The 18,731-nt window shown below is 55.7% G+C and overlaps 2 protein-coding genes across 6 annotated transcripts in view; both read right to left on the bottom strand.

Annotated features, from left to right (window-relative positions):
* Window positions 1–5,859: 5,859 nt before the first annotated feature.
* Window positions 5,860–8,032, bottom strand: TLX3 (T cell leukemia homeobox 3). Its single transcript, XM_025866643.1, has 3 exons — window positions 7,612–8,032; window positions 7,015–7,258; window positions 5,860–6,070 (listed from the first exon to the last, which is right to left on the bottom strand). Exons 1-3 carry the CDS (start codon window positions 8,030–8,032, stop codon window positions 5,860–5,862), a joined length of 876 nt encoding a protein of 291 aa, XP_025722428.1.
* A 9,780-nt stretch (window positions 8,033–17,812) lies between these two features.
* Window positions 17,813–18,731, bottom strand: part of RANBP17 (RAN binding protein 17) — a 324,967-nt gene continuing 324,048 nt past the window's right edge. For all 5 annotated transcript variants that reach the window (XM_073890032.1, XM_025867045.2, XM_025867044.2 and 2 more), the window contains one exon: window positions 17,813–18,230. In XM_073890032.1, the coding sequence (XP_073746133.1) occupies window positions 18,134–18,230 (97 nt within the window). In that variant the 3' untranslated portion in view covers window positions 17,813–18,133. The remainder of the gene's footprint in view (window positions 18,231–18,731) is intronic.

The following is an 18,731-nucleotide window of genomic DNA, read 5'->3' on the forward strand; positions in this document are numbered from 1 at the left end:
CACCCCAGACAGCAGGTGCGAACACGCGCTGCTTAGCATACTGGATATTCAAGGGTGCCCCTCTGAGCCCACCCCGCGCTCTACAGCCCCAGGGGCTCAGCGGGTCTTGTCTATTCGCACCCCCCCCCCCCAGGGCAGACCTTTGCCAGAGGGGTGCGTCTTTTCCTGGAGCGCTCTGCATTTTCCTGCTGGCTGCATCTCTGCCAGCAGGAGGAAGGAGTGAATTTTTCCTGGGCAGGGGATGAAGGAAGCAAAGGGTGCGCCCCCAGGTTCCAGGCCTTCCGGAGTTTCAGTGCGTCTGGGATAAATCCATCGATCAATAAGGCTTGATAGCGAAACCAGTACATTGCAGGTAGCGGGCCAGCGTGGGGGCTGGCTTCTTTAACATCGGGGGAGTCTGGGTCAGCACAAATCTCTCTAATGACCCGGTAGCCGGTGGAGCGTTAACAGGCTGCGATCTGTGGGATCTGTGGCCGGCTGGGCAGGCAGTCAGGAGCTTTGAGTCCAGAGCCGAGTTCCAGGGGCCCAAGGTGAGCCTGGGCGAGTCTCCTGCCTTTTCTGCTCCCCAATTCCCTTCTTTGTAGAATAGGAACACAGGACTGTTCTGGGGGATCACTGGGATGTTGGAAGGTGGGAAAACCTCCGATCAAATATTCTCTTCAAATGTATTTTTTCTTCTTCCACCCCACCTCCTCTTCACACCAACTGGGAGAGGGGTTTAATAACTAACTTATCAATTGGCAGCCGGTCTGACACTTAAGGAGAACAACTTTATCTGATCATTTTAACTGAAGCAAGAGTCAGATATGGCCACTGATCTCAAGGTAACACCAGGATACTGACACGTCTAACGGATTGAGCCAGGCCCAAATTCCGGGATGACTTCTCAGCCAACGACTCCACCTTTAGTGATGACAGGCAGAATGTCTGTAGTTGGGGGACACTGCCCTATTCCTGCCCTTTCCTCTCTAAAAGCAACACCTTTGATTAAACACCTACATTCTTAGTAGGTGTTTAATTAGATTTCTTATCCATAAATATATTTTTAAAATGCTTTTATTCTCATAATAAGCTGGTAATCAGTTGTATTATAAGCCACGGGTTTTTATTTTCCCTGGAAGACTCCTTAGTGACTATATAGCCCTAATTTTACAGATGCGGAAACCAAAGCGCAGAGAGTCAGAGCCACTCGCTCAGGGCCATACAGAAAGAGAGCGACGGAGCTGAGCGGAGAACTTCGTCCAACCCGCGGCTGGGTGGTAAGAGGGAAGGCACCGATCACTGTGGCAAGTCCGTGAGGATTTTGCGAGTTTCTGAGCCACAAGAAAGTGCGACTGGGTCTGGGCGTCGCTAAGAGGAGATGCTCAAAACAGACAGGATGCTTGCAAATGTGGGGCGTCGCCGCTACCGGCGGGTTTCCCACTAGGAAACCCGCCTTGAGTGTCGAGAACCCTTCACCACTCCAGAATGCAGGCGGCTGCACCACGCCGCCGCCCTGTGTTTTAGTTGCGCTGAGGCCGAGGGTGAGATTTTGGCGAAGGTTCCCAGAAACCTTCAGCGCTGCCGCAGCCTGGGCCCCATTCTGGGCCTGGCGGTCTCGATGGGAGGTGAGAGGCCATATTCTGAGGCCCCTAACCCGGAGCGCCTAGCCAGACCGCCGCGTAAGAGACGCGCATCGCCTTCTGCTGCACCGGCCTCGGCCGCCGAAAAGGCGCAGCCGGCGGGCGGCCCGACCTGGACAAGGCTGCGTCCTTCGGCCGCAGGTTTTTGAGAAGCCCCGCAGGCAGGAGAAGGTCGCCCAGCCCAGGGGCGCTGCGGGGCCTCGGGAGTCTCACCGCCGAGCTGGGAGTGGCAGCGGCTAAGTCTCCCCGCTCCTGCTTCGAGGGCAAACGTGCGCAAGCCTGGGAGGCGGGAGGCGCTGGTGCCCTTGGAACGCGCGCAGTCCAGCGCCCAAGCCGGGGTGGGAAGGTCCTTCGGCTCCACTGATAACCCCGAACCTCGTGTCGGGGTGCCTGCAGGTGCACCCTAGGCCGTCGCCCCAGCCCTCACTAGGCCAAGTCCCCCTTTCCTCCCAAGTATTAGAAGGAGAGCGTTGGTTTGGGGGGGGGGGGCGCAGAACGAGAGCGCGGGTCCGCTGCAGCCGCGCGACCCAGAACTAATTTCTGGACTTCTCTGATCCTTCATTTTTCCAACTGCAAAGTGGTGTGGGGCATCCAAACCCTGCAGAAATGTTGTGTGGGTCATCCTAAACCACACTGCGTGCAAAGCTCGCTGTCCCCAGCTGGTGCTGTATAGGTTGCTTGCTGCTGAAGGAGAATCGTTCCCACTTGAGGGAAGTGAGAAGCCGGCCCCAGAGCTTGTGTGTGTGTGTGTGTGTGTGTGTGTGTGTGTGTGCGCGCGCACGCACGTGCAAGTCTGTCTGTCTCTCTGATCGGTGTGTCCTCGCAGACTCTACCGGCTTTGGAGCCTCTCAGGGAAAGCTGAGCACAGCCTAACTCCTCGCCCTTGGGTAGGGCAGCCTCACCTCTCTTGGCCGACGCCTGGGGTCCAGACCTCCCTGCCTGCCCAAAACCAGCGCGCGAGGAGAACCCGGGAGAATGGTCGCACAGGCTGACAAGCTGACTCTTGCCTCCCAGTCCTACATCTGTAAAATGGGCGCGGCTTTAGAGACGCTTGAACCGAGGCTAAGGAAGGCCCTGGGGAAGGGCGGCGAATCGGTCTTCAGCCTTCACCCAGAGGCCTACTGCTTCTGGTCCTTAATTCCCTCCATGGTGGGGCTGGGTGTCCACACGCGCCTGCTGCCTCTGGAGCCAAGGCCACTTCCTCCGGCAGAGGTGGGGTCTAATATCGGGAGGGGATCGCCAAGAAAGCGTCCAGGTGGGCTTCCCAGCCTATTCCAGATTCTCTCTCCCCTACACTCAGTCTTAGTGTAAGCTAAGAAACATCCTGATCTGGATGTTTCTGCGCCGACACTCTGCCTCACAGCCTACCGGGGGTGGGGAGTAGGAGCTGTGACCCTTAACAGGGCGTTCGGGGGCTCTAGTCCCACACAGCCACAGTGGAAATGGCAACCTCCAGGCCTTGCCCATCGGGAGGAGGGGGTTCGGCACTAAACACCCTTGCATCGTCCAGCAATCTGTCCTACCCCCTGGGGGCGCCCACACTGCTCTGGGTGGGCATAGGCGCCACACAGTCGCGACCCGGCCCCACATGAGTGGGCTCAGCCCCCTAACTCAGAGGGACTCTTTTAGTCTCTGGCTGGGCAAGGCTTGATTGGGGCAAAGCGCTCAGAGAGGGCAAAAGCCCCAGAAGCACCCGGTAGGGAAACATACTGACGTCCCCGAGAGCCGAAGCAAGACTGTGTAGGTCCCCATCCCGGAGCTCGGCTGAACGCAGACCCCGGGCGAGCTTCCGGGTCAGAGACCAGAGGCACCAGGAAGGAAGAAAAAGATGTGTGTGTGTTCCCCGAAAAGGCCCAAGAATTGAGGGTCATCCTGGCAAAACAACAAAAATAATTTAGAAAAACAAAACCACTATGCCTTATTATAGAGAAAAAGAAAAAAAAGTGAGGGAAATTGGAAAGCAACGCTAGTCCCCGGGGAAGAGGTGCTCAGCCAGCAAAGGCAAAGATTGTTCTTAGATGTTTAAGTCCCGGGCCCGAAGGCCAAGGTTTCCCATCCCGATAGGGGCGTTCATCGGGCTTTTTAGCGAAGAAAAGAGAAGCATTTCCAGAAACCACCTGCCGGAAGGGACCTGAAGGTCTGAGTCCCTCTAGTTCCTCTCTGGGGGTGTCTATAAGTGGGCGGGTAGGGCTTGGAGGTGGAGGTGAAGGCAGCAACCATGGGAGCTCCGCCTGTGTTTCTTAGACTCCCTCCCGTCTCTGGAGCCCTGCCAGGGAAGACGATCCCACAGCCCGCGTAAAACGAAGGCGCCCAAATCCCCGAGCCCTCAGGGTGGCGCTTGGCCCGGGGGGGGGGGGGGGGAAGGCGGTGTGCTGAGGTGGGGGTGTGTGGCCCTAGGGCCTGTGGGACAGCCCCCGAACTGTTTCGCCTCAGGAAGCTAATGGGAGCCGGTCAGGAGGAGGGGGTGGCAGAGACAGACACAGAGGAAGAGAAGCGAAGAGATTCTGAGAGCAGAAAAAGAAAACAAAAAGGACACAGGAGAGGGGGGAAGGAGGAAGAGAGAGAGGAAAAGAAACCCCGAGAGAGACAGAGGACGGGAGAGTGAGAAATGGAGAGAGCGGGGGGCGGGGGGCGGCAGGATACGACAAAGCAAGTGTCGGGGAAACTAAAAGCAACAGTGAACGAACTATACAGGGAAACATAAAACTGTAAAGGAAAAGCAAAAGTTATAGTAGCACGGAGACCCAGAGTAACAAATAGAGTAGAAAATAGAGAACATCGTGGAGAGGCCAGAAATAAGAAAAAAATTAAAAGACCGAATAAAAGGGGGAAAAAATGAGGGAGCAAGAGGAAATGTTCACGAACGCTTCCGGCGTGTGTCTTGTTGGAAGGGACCACCCACCGCCCGTCCCGTGATCCCCAAAACTCCCAGCTTTCGAGCCGAGATAAAGCTGGGTGGACTGGGCCTCCCTGCTTTCACACCTGGGCTCGGTATTCCAGGGTTTCGGGGCGCCCCGCCCCTCTCCTGAAGAGTGACGCCGCCAGGCTGCGGTGACGTCGCTTGACGTCACGCCCCAACTGCGGTCCCACGTAAACCAAGAGTGTGCCCATGTTCTGGGTTTGTGCCCCGCGCTTACTCCTCAGACACCGAGCGTTTGGAGACCCAGGACGTGCGCCGGTTCTGTGCACACCGCCCGCCCACAGTGCGCCCAGATCCCCTATTGCCAGTCTTTGGGTCCGCCCAGGGCCTGAGGCCTCACTGGAAAAAGAGGAGGTCAGTGGGTTGTGGGGGGGTGGGGAGGGGAAGGGCTCCGAGTTCTTAGAAGGTCGAGGTCACGGTGCCTTTCACCCCCTAGTTGGGTCTGGCCTGTGACGACCTAAGTACCCGCCGGGCTTGGGGGGAGCTTTCATCCCCAACCCTGCCTGGCGCCGACCTTCGACCTCTGGGCCTTGAGTGCCCTTCCCATGTCCGCCCCACCCCGCCGGCACCCAAACTGCCAGCGGCCGGCACGCACTGACCTGCACGGCGGATCCTCCCCGGGGCCCCGGGCCGGGGTTGGAGCTGAGGCGAAAACCGACGAAGCTTGGAGAGGTGGACGCGCCCCCGTACACCGCGGCTCGGCCTCTACCGCCGATGGGGTGGGGCGCAGGGCCGGGCTTGCCGAGCATTATTGGAACGAAAACGAAATAAAAGCGGCGTTAAGTGAAATAGCTAACTTTTTTATTAAATAAAACGACTTAAATAAAAGGAACGGAAAAGGAGAGGAGTGGACCCAGCCTAAACGCAGGGTGCTCCAGCCCTGGCGCTCCCCCCAGCCACCTGGTCGGCCGCCCCTCCTCCAGCGGCCCCCGCAGGGGAAGCAGGTGGCCGGTTTCTAAAGAAAAAAGCCAAAACTTTTATTATTTACACGTTTGGGCAAAAGTACAAAGTATAATACAGGCGCCCGGCCCGGGGGGTGCGGGCGAGGGGCGGAGAAACGTAAGGCGCTTTCTTTGTCAGGCCCCGGCCTGGGGCGGGACTGGGCGCGGGGCGGGGGCTCGGATTGTGCAGCCGCGCGGAGCCCGGGCCCAGCCCCCCTCCGCGGCCGGCGGGGATGCGGCCGCGCCCCGGGGCCTACTCGAGCTCGGAGGCCCCTGTGCCTTTCGGCCTCGGGTCCCCCCCCCCAGCCCGGCTGGGGGCCCGGGGCGCCCCGCCGGGTGGGGGCGGCGATCCTTGGCCACTGTGCGCGCTGGTGGCTCACACCAGAGAGGTGACGGCGGGGACCTTGGAGCTGTCCTCCTCCCAGGGCTGCAGATTCTGCAGAGCAAAGAGCGACGAGTTGTGCAGACAGAGAGGGTCGGGCTGGATGGAATCGTTGAGGCTCTTTTGGAAGGCGTCGTGTTGCAGCTGCAGCATGAGCCGGCTCGCCTGCTGCCGCTCCGCCTCCCGCTCCTCCGCCGTCTGCCGCCTGCACCGGGGGAGGGAGAGGGACAGCACCGTCATGCACCCGGCACTGCGGGGCTGCCGGCGGGGCCCCGGCCCTCCCGAGAGCCGGAGGCCAGCCGGGAGCCTCGAGGCGCAGGACCCGTCTGCACCCCTGCCGGCGCTGTGCGCTCGAGCCCCGCGCGTCCGGGGAGTGGGTTGGCATCGTTTGTTTTTGTTGTGTGTCGGGCGGTCGCGGGGAGGGGACTCAGCCCGCTGCCCACCTGCACGTCCGGGTATTGTGGCTTCGCCAACAACAAAGATGTTTCTTTTGCGGGATAAGGACAGGGCGTGTGTGTAACTGACTCGGCCCTGAGGACAGTCGGGTCGCTAGGGTCCGCGGGTGGGAGGGCTGGCTCTGCAACTGCCCGCGCGGTGTCCCTGGGCCGGGTCAGCCTCATCCAGTTCTCCCAGGCCCTTCTCGAACCTCTCTTCAAAAACGCGATCGCTTCGCCGTTCACGGGTTGGATGGAAATAGGGATCGGATAATAACGGGGCTGGAGTCAGGATGAGGAGCCAGAGGGGGAACATGGAGCCCGCGCGGACTGTCGGAAATCCCAGAGGGCAAGCTGGAGGGATTAGGGGAGTACGAGAGAGCCCGGGGTGGGGTGGGGGGTGGCGCGGCTGCTGGTGGAGGTGCAGGTGAGAGGAAACCGAAAGGACGCAGAGACGGAAGAAAACACCGAGAGTTGGAGAGGCGCACGAGAGCGACACAGGGATGAGAATGGAGGAGAAGCCGAGGCGCGGGAGAGGAGAGAGATACGCAGGCCGGCGGGAAGGAGAGAAGGGAGATAAAATTTGGGAAGGAGCGGGGGAGGCTCAGCCCTGGGAGGGCGGGTAGCGGGTAGCACAGAATGGGGAGAGCGCGAGGCTGCGGCGCGGGGCGGGTGAAGGGCGGGTGCAAGATGGGCCGAGCCGGGCCTCTCTCACCGCCACTTGGTCCTCCGGTTTTGGAACCAGGTCTTGACCTGCGCGTCCGTCATTTTGAGGGACTTTGCGAGCGCCGCCCTCTCGGCGGAGGCCAGGTACTTCTGGCGGTGGAAGCGCTTTTCCAGCTCGCAGATCTGCACCCGAGAAAAGGACGTGCGCGGCTTCTTTCGCTTGGGCGGCGTCCTGTTCTGGTAGGGGTGGCCGATGCGCCGGGTCACGGTGAAGGGCGTGAGGGCCGCCGCCGCTGCGGAGACACGGGAGGCCCCCTGAAGCCCAGCCCGGCTCCACTGTCGTTCAGGCCCCATGCGGACCCCGTGCCGCCCGGTGGGGCGCAGAGTGCTCCGCTATTTCGTTGGTCCCTCGCGTCCCCAGCGGCACCAAGCCGGGCGGGAGTTACCCCCCTCTTCCCCTGGGCGTAGGCTTATTTCCCCGAAACTCCCTGATTTCCACCCCCCTGTGGTTGCCCGGGGCCCCGGGCGCTGAGGCCTCCGACGCGCTTGGGCCTCCGGAATCGTTTCCCAGAGTGGAGCACCTAGGGCGCGGCGCCTCTGGCCCCGGGAGGGCCGAGGCCCGGTGCCTTTCGCTGGCCCTGCTCACCTGTGAAGCGGTCTTTCACGAAGCGGCGGCTGCTCTCCATCCAGGGGAAATTGAGGCCGCCCAGGCTGGAGACCGTGGGCACGGAGGGCATGGCGGGCAGCGCGCTAGGCAGAGGCGGTGGCACAGCCCCGGGCAGCGGCCTGTGCGCTGGCACTCGGATCACGCCGGCGGGCGCCAGGCTCAGGTTGACACTGTAAGATCCCGGGTCCTCGAAGGGCGCGCCCAGGCCGGCAAAGGAGGCGGGTAGAGACGGGTATGTGGCGCCCGGACGGCCCCCGGGGGGACCTCCCAGGTAGCTGGCGCCGTCGGGGCCCCGCGGGGCTGGTGCGCTGTCCTGGTCCGGGCTGTTGAGGATCTGGTCGATGCCGAAGCTGATGGGCTCGTGCGGGTGCGGGGTCTGCGCGCTGGCGGGCGCCTCCATCCTGGGCGGGCGGAAGGGCTGGGCTGGGCTGGGCGGGGAGGCGGCTGGGTCCCTGTTACGGCGCGGCCATGGAGCGCCCGGCGCCTCTCGTTGCACTGAAACTTTGCCAAGAGTGCGCGGGCCCGACAGGCTCTGTGTCATCTTTCTTGAACCGAACCTGGAGTTTCCGCTGCTAATTCCTCTCCCGCCGCAGCCATTGGCTGCGATCAACAAGCCTCTCTCCTCCCATTGGCTCCCGGCTTTCAATAAAGGCCTAATTCATGGAAATAGGAGCTTAGGGACTGTTCCAAGGTGACATCATTTTAACAAACGAACAATAGGTCAAATTTATTAGCCGGGATAATGGGCGGCGGATATTAGCGCCCGAACCGCAGCCTCCCAAACCCGAAATCTAACGAAGCTGCAATTAGCAGACGCTCCCCGCTCCTCCCGGCCGGGGCCGCTACCCGGCCACAGCGCGGGGCGGGCCAGGGTGCTCTGCTGGTGAGATTGTCGTTTGCGGAGGGGTGTTTCGTTTTCTTCCAAATTTTTTTCATCTGGGCAAAACCCAAACCATGTGAATCCTTTCAATTGTAATGGAGTTGCAAGCCCGGAACGACCCTGTGGAATCCGCGGAAGCCTCTTGGACACTCCACCGCCACGGGAGCAACGAAAGGAGCGCACCACCCGGCGCAAGCTCCGCGCTCCCAGCGCGCGGGGTGAGGGGAGCACTGCAGCATGCTCCGCGCTCCCGAGGACACCGACCCGCGTGGGGAGAATTCACCCCCGCCCGGGCTACTTTGGAGACACTCCCTGGCCCCCGCCAGGCGGACCGAGGTGTGACTCGCAGGTGCCCACGCGTGCGGGGCCCGGCTGGTCTAGGGACCCAGGGTCGCCCGGTGGGGAGCGGGGCTCCAGCCCCTCGAAATTCGTTGCAGGATGGATGGGGACTGTGGTCGCGAGTGGGAACCCGCCCATGGCACGGCAGGTGTGGGGACCTGGGGTCCCTGAGGGGCGAGGCGCGGGGGCGGCTCATCATTCGAGCAAATAGCAGCATCTCTTTGGGTAACGGGAGCAGCGAGTCTCTCCCGCTGCAGGCCAGCCTGGGCGCTGGGACCACTCCCTCCCTGCTCCGCTCACGCCCTCGGGGACTGTCCAGGCCGGCGAGGGGGACCGTGAACAGGACGGGACAGGACCGCGCGCTGGGCGGTCACCCCAGCGCCAGCCTCGGCTGTCTACCCTGGAGGGAGACAACAGAATCGTTGTCTACCCACGAATTCTAAAATCATTAGGTGCAAACTGACTGCTGCACCCCTGGCCGGGCCCCTCTCACTCTCACCCTGTCTTGGGGATGTGGTGAGAGCTCGGAGACAGGGTTACCCAGAACTGAGTGTTCTCATTTGGGTCGGTCACTTTCTAGCTCCGTGACCTTGAGCAAGTGACTGCCTATCTTTAGACTTTGGTTTTCTTGTTTGTAAAATGGGCAGTGTGTGCATTGCAGGATTGTCAGTAAGCCTTGAATGAGATACTAAGAGAGCGCAGGGCTTAGGGCCTGACACATAGTAGGCACTGAGCTGCCTGGCTGCCCTCCCACCCCCACCCCCAAGGGGATGGTTGACCTATTATTCTGATGATTCTTGTTTATTTATTTGCAGTTTTATGTTATTTGCAGAGTCTCAGTATCTTGAAGAGAAAAATGTATTTGTCTACCAGTGGGATCAGTCCCAGAGGACCCGGAAGGGCAGGAGGCAGCATGTTGGGGGTTCTTCCTAATAATCTGCCCCCAATGACCAAGAGGCCTCAGGATTTGCAATCTTAAGGCCTGCGTTCCTGAGTCAGGTCACCGTCCTGCTGTGTGACCCTGGGCAAGTTGCTGGCTCTTGCTGGGTGGAGAGAATGAGGCTACTGGAGAGTGAGAGGTGAGGAGGGAGGGTGCCCGGCCCCGGCCCCGGCCCGGGGTGAGCCCTCCTTTGCTCCTTTGGGGATCCAAGGACCTTCAAATGGAGGAGACGGCATTACTCCCATGCTGGGGGCCTCCTGCTTCTAAATCAGGCTCTGCCACTGGTGGTCTGGGGCTGTTTGGTCCCTCATTGCCTCTCCTGGAGCCTCCTTTTCCTTATTTGTAAAACAGGAAGGGTAATAGCTATCCCCAGGGTGGCTGTGAGAAGTAAATGAGATAAGGTTTGTGGACAAGCCTGTGAGAAACCGGATTATATAATAATAACTTTAATGACAGCAGTAGAACCACGGTAGGTTGAGAACTTAGTGTGTGCCAGGCAGGGGGCTGAGCACGTACTTATTCCTCACAACAACCCTGTGAGGAAAGGCTGTTATTGATCCCATTTTTTACCTGATGAAGGAACTTTGGGTCAGAGAGTTCACGCGGCTCTCAGTCCCGCTCTCCAGGGCTAGGTAGGCGCCTGACCAGCTCTATCTATTTCCCTTCTGGCTTCTCAAGCCCCGGGTTCCAGGCCTGTCCTCCCCACTTCCTGGCTTTGTTAAATTGGGATAACAAGGCGCACCCCACACAGGTATGTGGGCATAGAATTAAAGAGAAGTGGGTGGTGTGGCCAACACTGCTCCGAGAGCACACACGATGAGTGGTCCAGTGCGTAAGGATCAGATTCTGACCTCTGTTTACCAGCTGTGGGCTTGGGGAATCACTCATCCTTTTTGTGCCTCAGTTGCTAGTCTTGTAAAGCAACAGCACCAACGTTGTGGGATTAAATGAGCCCGTCTGGGTGAAAGCACCCAGCAGCGCCAGACATGGGACAGAAGTCGGCCTCACACCAGCGGCACCCCCCCCTCTCCGGGTCCCAGCTTTCTGAGATGCCTGGTTTCACCGTCTTCCAGCAGTAGGCGCTTTGGGCCACTGATCACAAACTACTCTTTTCCAGCCCAGACGGAGCAGAGCTGTTAGCCCAGGAAGGGGCGTAAATGGGGGCAGATAGTAGTCCCTGGGACAGGGGTTCTCAAAGTATATGCCTGGACCAGCAGCAGCAACAGCACCTGGGAATTTGTTAGGAATGCAAATTCTTGGACCCTAGCCCAGACTTACTGAATCCGAAACTCCAGGTTGGGCTAGGCAATCTGCTTTCACAAGCCCTCCAGGTGATTCTGATGATCGCTCACATTTGGCAGCCAGTGCCCAGAAGAGTGTCCATTTCATCCACGTTTTCAAATTCATTGTTATAATGTTGTGGGAAGATGCTCTCATAGTTCCAAACTCTCCTGCGAATCTGAGCTAACGTCCTCTGCTCTTTATTCTCAGTGTTACTGAGCTGTGCCTTCTCTTATCATGTTTACCAAAGGTTTGTCTATTTTATGGGTCTTAAAGAGAAGACTTTTAGTTCCTTCTTTTTTTATGCCATCTCTTTGCGGAATGTTTATTTTTATTAATTATTTTCCTCTTCGTTTGTTGAGGTGAAAATTTAATTTCTATCAATATTTCTTGTTTTTTTTATAAATATATTTAAGGTCATACATTTACCTCTAAGCACTTTTTGCCCAAATGCATTTTGATGTGCATTTGATGTTCCTGAGATTGTAATTTTTTGCTGTCCCTTCCTGCCTGCTATCAACTGAACAGTGACAGACACACATGCACACGCACCAGAAGGGAGATCAGAAAATGAAAATTCTGAGATCCCGGGGCCGTGGGGGCCAGAAAGATTTCCAGAATGCGGTGCATGGTCCATTTTTCCCCATGGAGAAGCTGGGAGGAAGGGAAGAACTGCTGGAGGCCTTGCTGGGAGACATAGACGAGAGAGGGGTGGCTTCAGGGATGGGACACAGGATGTTGGAATTCCCAACTGCACATGGGCAGGAGGCCAGCTTAGTTCAGTCTTGCTCTTCCACCGACCTCTTCTGTGAGTTGGACTCCATTTCCCTACCTATGAAATGGGGTAGAGATTGAATCGGGGCTCTTACGCATACTTGGGTCCGCAATCCTATTTGAAAGATTGATGAAAGTACTGAGGACTACTTCCATAGACAAAGACACAAACACATAATTTGGCACACGTACCATGACACAGGCTGCTTACCTGTCCACCTTCCATTCTTGGTTCGCACACCCTATTTAAGAAATCTCTAGGGGCACTGGCAGTTCTCAGGATGGAAGGCTCTAAAGACACCTGCCCAAATATATTCACTCATTCATCCACTTATTCAACACCTATGTGCTGAGCACTTATGCACATTTCTGGACCATGTCCCAACTTTGGGCTTCAATTTCCCCATCTGATAGTGGGAGTAAGGCAGTTTAAGCTCTTCATTGCTGCCTTCCCACGATGGGGATACTAGGGGAAGAACCTTCCAGAGGAGGCCTTCAAGGGCCCAAGATTCTGCCAGCTGGAGGAAAGGCAGAGGCCACATGGTACTGTGTGCTCTTTGTGCCTCCCCAGCACAGGTCGTGAGACTCAAAGGACAGTCGGCTTAGGGAAGTGAAGTCCAGGGGCATGCGGCTGGGAAGGCTGGAGCTGGGATCTGAACCCAGGACTGTCTTGACTCCAGAGCCCATGCTTTTCCCTTTACCCCATACTCCCATTTCTACTCTGGGAGCAGGTAGTAAGGCTCCAAGGCACTGGACTGAGTGGGGACGGCAAATCTGTGGAGGAGCTGGGGGAAGGAGCTCAGGAGCAGGGGTGAGGGCTGGCCATGGAGGGGCTCACTTCTGTCCCCCCCCCCCAACCCCCACTGGCCTGAGATTTCCTTCAGGAGAGAAGAGTGTTGGCGGCATTTGATTCCATGTGTTGGGGCTGGGGCCATTGGAGGATCATCATGAGAGTTTGTGGTGCTTAACTGAAGAGTACACAGCAAGATGAGGGGAGAGGAAAAGGGATCCAAGTTCGTCCAGGTCTGTGCGCAGTCCAGCACCCTCCAAAGCAGCCCCCCTCCCCTGTCACTCTCCATCCCTGATTATTTTCATCATTGCCTCCCTCACCTGCGGGACCCCTCTTATTTATCCTGCTCAGCGGGTCTCTGAAGGCAGAGACTTTGTCTCATTCACGGCTTTATCTATGGTGGAGCCATGAATGACTCCCAGGATCTTTGTGCTGAGTCCAACCGGGGCCCTGGCCGGGAGGAGGGCCCAGCATGGCAGGGTGGCCGGCAGCCACATGAAGACACTGGCCGGGGGGCTGGGGGTAGGACAGAGGGTGCGTGTGAGACAGGGAGGAAGAGGGGCTGCTGGAGGCTGCGAAGGGGCGTGTGAGCGGGGACCGTGCGCAGATGGCCGCGTGTGCAGGGGGCAGGGACTGGCCAGGGCCCTCAGGCACTGGGGGGCGAGGACGGGCACCGAGGGTGGCCCCGTGCAGGGACCTTCTGAAGTACTCCCACCCCTGACCTCATGCTCTGCTCTTTCCCTCCACCACCCAGCAGCCATTTTCTCCATTTCATCTTCTACACCTTTCCTCTCTTTCTGACAGATTTCTCTAGTAAATTTGACTTCGTTTCAACACTTTGGTTGGGCAAATTACATTAAGATGGATGTTGCAGGTACCCTTTATGGTTTATTTATCGTGATACTGTTTGTATCTCACGCTTATAAATAACTTATGTTATAGCTTTTGTTTGTGGAAATGTAACTTACATATTTTATTACGCTTTCTGTAAACCTCAAAAAGAATCTTGTCAAGGAAGCGCTCTTATCAGCAATCCAAACTATGGGACGTAAAAACCGACACCGCCATTATTTTTTAATATGCCAAGGAGGCAGGTTACTCTTGCTGTAGTTTGAAAGGTTTGCTGTCATCGTAAACTTGCACCTCAATAAAACATTAAAAAGTCTCAAGAATGATTTTATAAAGTTCAGGGAGGAGTATGAATCGGTGGCAGAAGCCATCGACACAGCACTCAAGGAGCCCAGGTGTTGGACTGGCCTTTCTCTGAGAGTGTCCAGCTTCATTTGGGGGCCGTGGAGGGTTCCGGGCCCACCTCCCCACCCACTGTCCCTGGAGCCCCGTGGTGATGTACCCAGCTTCAGGGGTGAGAGAGGAAAAGACGCATGAGTTCTGGAATCCGGCTGACCTGACTTTGAATCCCGGCTTGTCCACTTTTTAGCTTTGTGGCCTTGGGTTAGTCTTTCAGCCTCAGTGTTCTCATCTCTAAAATGGGGATACTACTGCTTACTTGACATTCTTATTGGGAAACATTAAATTTAAATGAGATGGCAATTTTGCAGTGCTCAGGGCGTGCTCAATAAATGATATAGTGGCTGTAATCATTCAACTTTCGCATTGAAGCTGTTACTTTCTCCCTTTCTACTCACCTTGCTCTCCTCTCCAGGTGCTCTTTCCCTCCTCACTGTAAGGAGCTGAGTTCTCCCAGATGCTACTGCCCTCCCAACCGCTGGACTAGCCTCCATCTAGATAGGGTTCCCATATGCCAGATTTTTCACTTTCGCCAATTTCTCTCATCCAGACTATCCTATTCTTTGTTCTCATGCTCAACTCTCTGTTGGTGGGTAACTAATTGTCAGGGGTCTCAGCTGGTGGCTATACACCAGGCCTGTTTTGCATGCTGAAAGAGACCTCCAGTACCATAACCCAACAGCACTTCCAGGTTGGCAGGGCCAGTGGAAGCGAGTCTGGGGAGTCTAGGGGCTGAGAGGGCTTTTCTGGGCAGTTGGGAATCATCACATGGTGCAGGGACATCATGCTCCCTCATCTCTACCTGCCCCCCCTAACCAAGAGAAGCCTGAATGGAAAGCCCAGAAAAATGGAAACATCTAGAACACAAGCAGGATACAGCTTTCTCAGGGTCAGGTTCTTAAGTCAGTGTGGAATGCAAACATTGAGCAAAGTCAAAACACCTTCACACTGTTTCTTTTTTTTTTAAGATTTTTTTTTTTTAAAGATTCCATTTATTTATTTGAGAGAGAGAGAATGAGAGATAGAGAGCACAAGAGGGAAGAGGGTCAGAGGGAGAAGCAGACTCCCTGCTGAGCAGGGAGCCCGATGCGGGACTCGATCCCGGGACTCCAGGATCATGACCTGAGCCGAAGGCAGTCGCCCAACCAACTGAGCCACCCAGGCGCCCTTCACACTGTTTCTTGCTCGAGTATCAGCTAGGGCAGTTGGCTAGATTTAGAGCCCCGCCCTCGCGCATGTTTGCACAGCAGACTCCTCCGGCGAACGAGGTGCCCCGGCCTGGCTCGCACCTCCTGCCTCACCCCCACTCTGGCCCCACAGAGCTGCCTGCACCGTTTCTTTCTTTCTGTTGCTGAATGTGTTACATACACGTGTGAACGCATTCGAGCACATAACAGATCCACCTGGTTCTCTTTTGTGTAGATTCCACAGTTTAGGTGTCTCTCTGGAGAACTTTTTGCCCAGGAGTCCCCGCTAGCCCTTCCCGGGACAGGTGGTGGGTGGGGGCGTGGTTCCCACACAGCTTCGGTTGGGGCGCAACGTGCAGTATAATGTGCTCCTGAAACATCCCAGCTTCCCTACCCCCTTTTTGTCCTTAGGGCACAGAATGGAACTGAGCCCTCCAAAGAAAATCAGGATTCCTTTCCAGGTGTCTAAGGAGAAACGGGTAGCCAAACTCAACCTCTCCAGCAGAGACCGGATAGAGAGCTGTGGCAGGCATCTTTGAAAATGGCTTCCGCAGACCCCTGCCTCCGGGTATTCACGCCCTTGTGTAACCCCTCCCCTCGGGTATGGGCTGGTCCCGGTGAGCTACCTCTCACAGAACACAGTAGAAGCGAGGGGACGCCCCCTTTGAGATTAGCTAAAAGGCTGGACTTCCAGACTGCAGCACCGTCTCTTCTCTCTTTTGCTCGCTATGACGAAGCAAGATGCCATGTTGTGTGCTGCCCTATGGAGAGGCCCATTGGGCAAGGCACTGAGGCTCTCAGACCGCCAGTCCATGAGGAACTGACTCCTAACTGCGAGTGAGCATGGAAGCAAGTCCTTGCCCAGCTGAGCCCTGGCCAACAATACTGATGGCAGTCTGAGAGAGACCCTTAAGCAGATGACCCAGCTACAGATTTCTGACCCTCAGAAACTGAGAGATAATCAATGTTGTTCTAAGCCACCACATTTTGTGGTAATTTGTTATGTAGTGACAGGGTTCAGAAAAACAAATAGAAGTGGATGTAAATATTAACTGGTTTCAACTCACCGTTCTGAAATACACGTCTTCTTGGAAGAAACCAGGAATTGCTTTGAGGTGAGAGAGACATGGGTTCGGATCTCACCTGTGTGGTCTGGGCAAGCTATGTACCACCTTTGGGCCTTCGTGTCCTCATCTGCAGAGTGGGTGTAATGGTGTCTCCTTTCACAGGACTCTTGCGTGGACCGAGGGAGAGAACGTATGTAAGGGGCATGGCAGGTGTTCTGTTAAGTGTGTGCTGTTTGCTCTCAGCCTGTGTGCGGCCCAGCCGCGTGCCCTGGAACCCCCCCCCCCCCCCACCCCCATGACAACGAGCAGGCTGCAGTCAGCGGTGGGGGCAGGCCTGGTAAGTCCTCCTGTAGGAGCAGCTCTCCAACGCCAAGGTTGATGGAGCCTTCCCTGGCTGGGGTGAAACCACCAGGTGGCCTTCGGCAGTGTGGCAAAGAAAAGCAAGGGCACACTCTTATTTTCTTGTGAGTGTTTCAATGCAGACGGGGTGGTGCTTTTGTAAAGGAGTGTCAGAATGGGGTAGGCCATCTATGAAGCATTTTTGTGGGATAAGAAACAGAAATTCTCAAGTCAGACTTCTTCCAATAGTTGATGTTTTATAAATTTAAAGTTTGCCTTCTCAAGGAAAATCACATTTCCCACTGCTAATGAAGTATAGCGTAAGGCCAAGGCTTGCTTATCTACGGAATACCAGAAGCAACCCTCTCTGTAACACACATTTCCCTGATTTCCTGGCCTCATGTACAGAAGAGAAACATTTTGAGATAAACTTGGGTGACTTTGCTTTGATGTGACAAGCCCGTTGCTAAACTCAACTATCAAGAAAGGTTTCAAGAAACACTAGTCTGGGAAACGTGATTATAACAGGAGCCTGTGGATTTACTTCTTCTTCACCAGTCAGGCCAACCTTTCATGTCTTATTAGCAATAAAGGGCACAATATTTACTACAAGCCTGAACCATGAGGACAGAGCAGTAAGAGACAAAAGCCATATGACAGGGGCAGTCTCAAATTAATAGCCTAGTTACAGTCTACCACAAACTGGAAAGGCCTCCTTCATTCATGTCCTGGGGTTTGGGTTAAGTTGCAACCCCCACGGTAGTAAGAGTTTTTGTGAAGGGATGGAAACCAGCTGTTCTTCGTCCTCTGAAAATCTGAACTTTAGCACCTAGCACTGTTTTGTGTGGCCCCAAGAGGCAGGGCCACTTCGAATATATATCATAACTAGGCACCTTGATAGATGGAGGCGGAAGGACTGGGTGCCGCCCCACCCAGCGCCTCTTGCAGGGCTGCCCAACGCCTTCGGAGGGAATAGCTCTGCAGCCAGTAACTGCATGGCTTAATCCTTCTAGACTGAACCACTTCAGATTTATGCCAGTGAAAAGCAAACGTTGTTTGTAAGTCATTTAATTGTGTTACTGTCTCTCAACTTTATCAGATGCTGCTGAGGCCAGGAGGGCTGTGCGCAGTCCTGTGGGATGCTCTGGAGTGCTCCCAGGCTCGTTCTAAAGGCCCACAGCTCAGAGACCCCAACGCTGCCTCTTCCAGACTCGTAACAAACTACTAATTTAACGGGTTCAAATGGTATTTGTCTCAACTCAGGATCCACGCTGAAGGCTGTAGCTCCAAGACATTCACCCCCTTGATTACAGAGTACCATTAACTAGTACAGACTTAGGTTCAAACCTGGTTTATTAAGTTCTTTGGTTAAATATTGTTTCTACACCCTTTCAGAGCATTATAAGAACAAAGATAATGGTATTTTATAGAAAGACTGAAAACCCATCTTTTGCTTTCTCAGAGCAAAGACTGAATTTACATTGTGCACTATTATAAATTCTTATAATTAGGCCAGACTTATAAAAAGGTAGGGATTTTGTTGTTGTTTGTTTTGAAAAATAGATTCTCCTGGGCTAGCCAACATCACTGTCCTGGGACCCAGACGCACAAGAGTCTCTCGGTAAAGGCTGCTTGGCACATGGTCGGGGGAGGCGGTCAGCTCATCATGTCCAGACTGCACGGCTCGGTGCTGCCATCACTGCGCAGGGCCTCTGCCACGTCTCTTCTGAAGACGGACAGGTTCTGGGTGAACCTGGGGAGAAAGGAAGAAAGGCGGGGGGCAGTGGCAAGGCCGAGGTGGTGTGAGCCTCTGGATGATAAAGCCACTGCGGAGCTCAGGACCTTGGAGAGAGCCCCAGATCCTGGCCAAGCTCCCACCTCCCACCTCCACTGCCCCACGACTGTTCTGCCACCAACACCCCCTCCCTCCTTCCCCTCCTGGAAAACAAGGCTTACCACCAGATACACCTGGACCATTGTAAGGGGCACATTTGGTGGGCGTACTATTTAAAAACTGTTCTTAAAAGTCAAACTACACACAGATGGTAAGGAATATAAAGAAATGATTCAAAGTTTATGTGCCAGGCACTGGGTTGAGTTTACATATAAATTCATCTAAGCATCACAAGTCTTCCCAAAGGCAGGTATTCGTATCCTCATTTTGCAGATGAGAAAACCAGGCTAGATTACCTGGGTTCGAATCCTGACTCCACCACTTAGCAGAGTGATCGTGGATGAACACTTAACCTCTTGT

Source organism: Callorhinus ursinus, unplaced genomic scaffold, assembly GCF_003265705.2.
Source record: "Callorhinus ursinus isolate GAN/ISIS: 27379988/994484 unplaced genomic scaffold, GSC_fseal_2.0 scaffold3, whole genome shotgun sequence".
In the NCBI taxonomy this organism is placed as follows: Eukaryota; Metazoa; Chordata; class Mammalia; order Carnivora; family Otariidae; genus Callorhinus; species Callorhinus ursinus.

Excerpts from the sequence above, each read along its gene's own strand:
- TLX3 (XM_025866643.1), bottom strand. The coding sequence starts at position 8,032 with ATGGAGGCGCCCGCCAGCGCGCAGACCCCGCACCCGCACGAGCCCATC. Across the intron at positions 7,259-7,611 it reads CGTGAAAGACCGCTTCACAG|CGGCGGCGGCCCTCACGCCC; the intron begins GTGAGCAGGGCC and ends GTGTCTCCGCAG. Across the intron at positions 6,071-7,014 it reads AACCGGAGGACCAAGTGGCG|GCGGCAGACGGCGGAGGAGC; the intron begins GTGAGAGAGGCC and ends CCCCCGGTGCAG.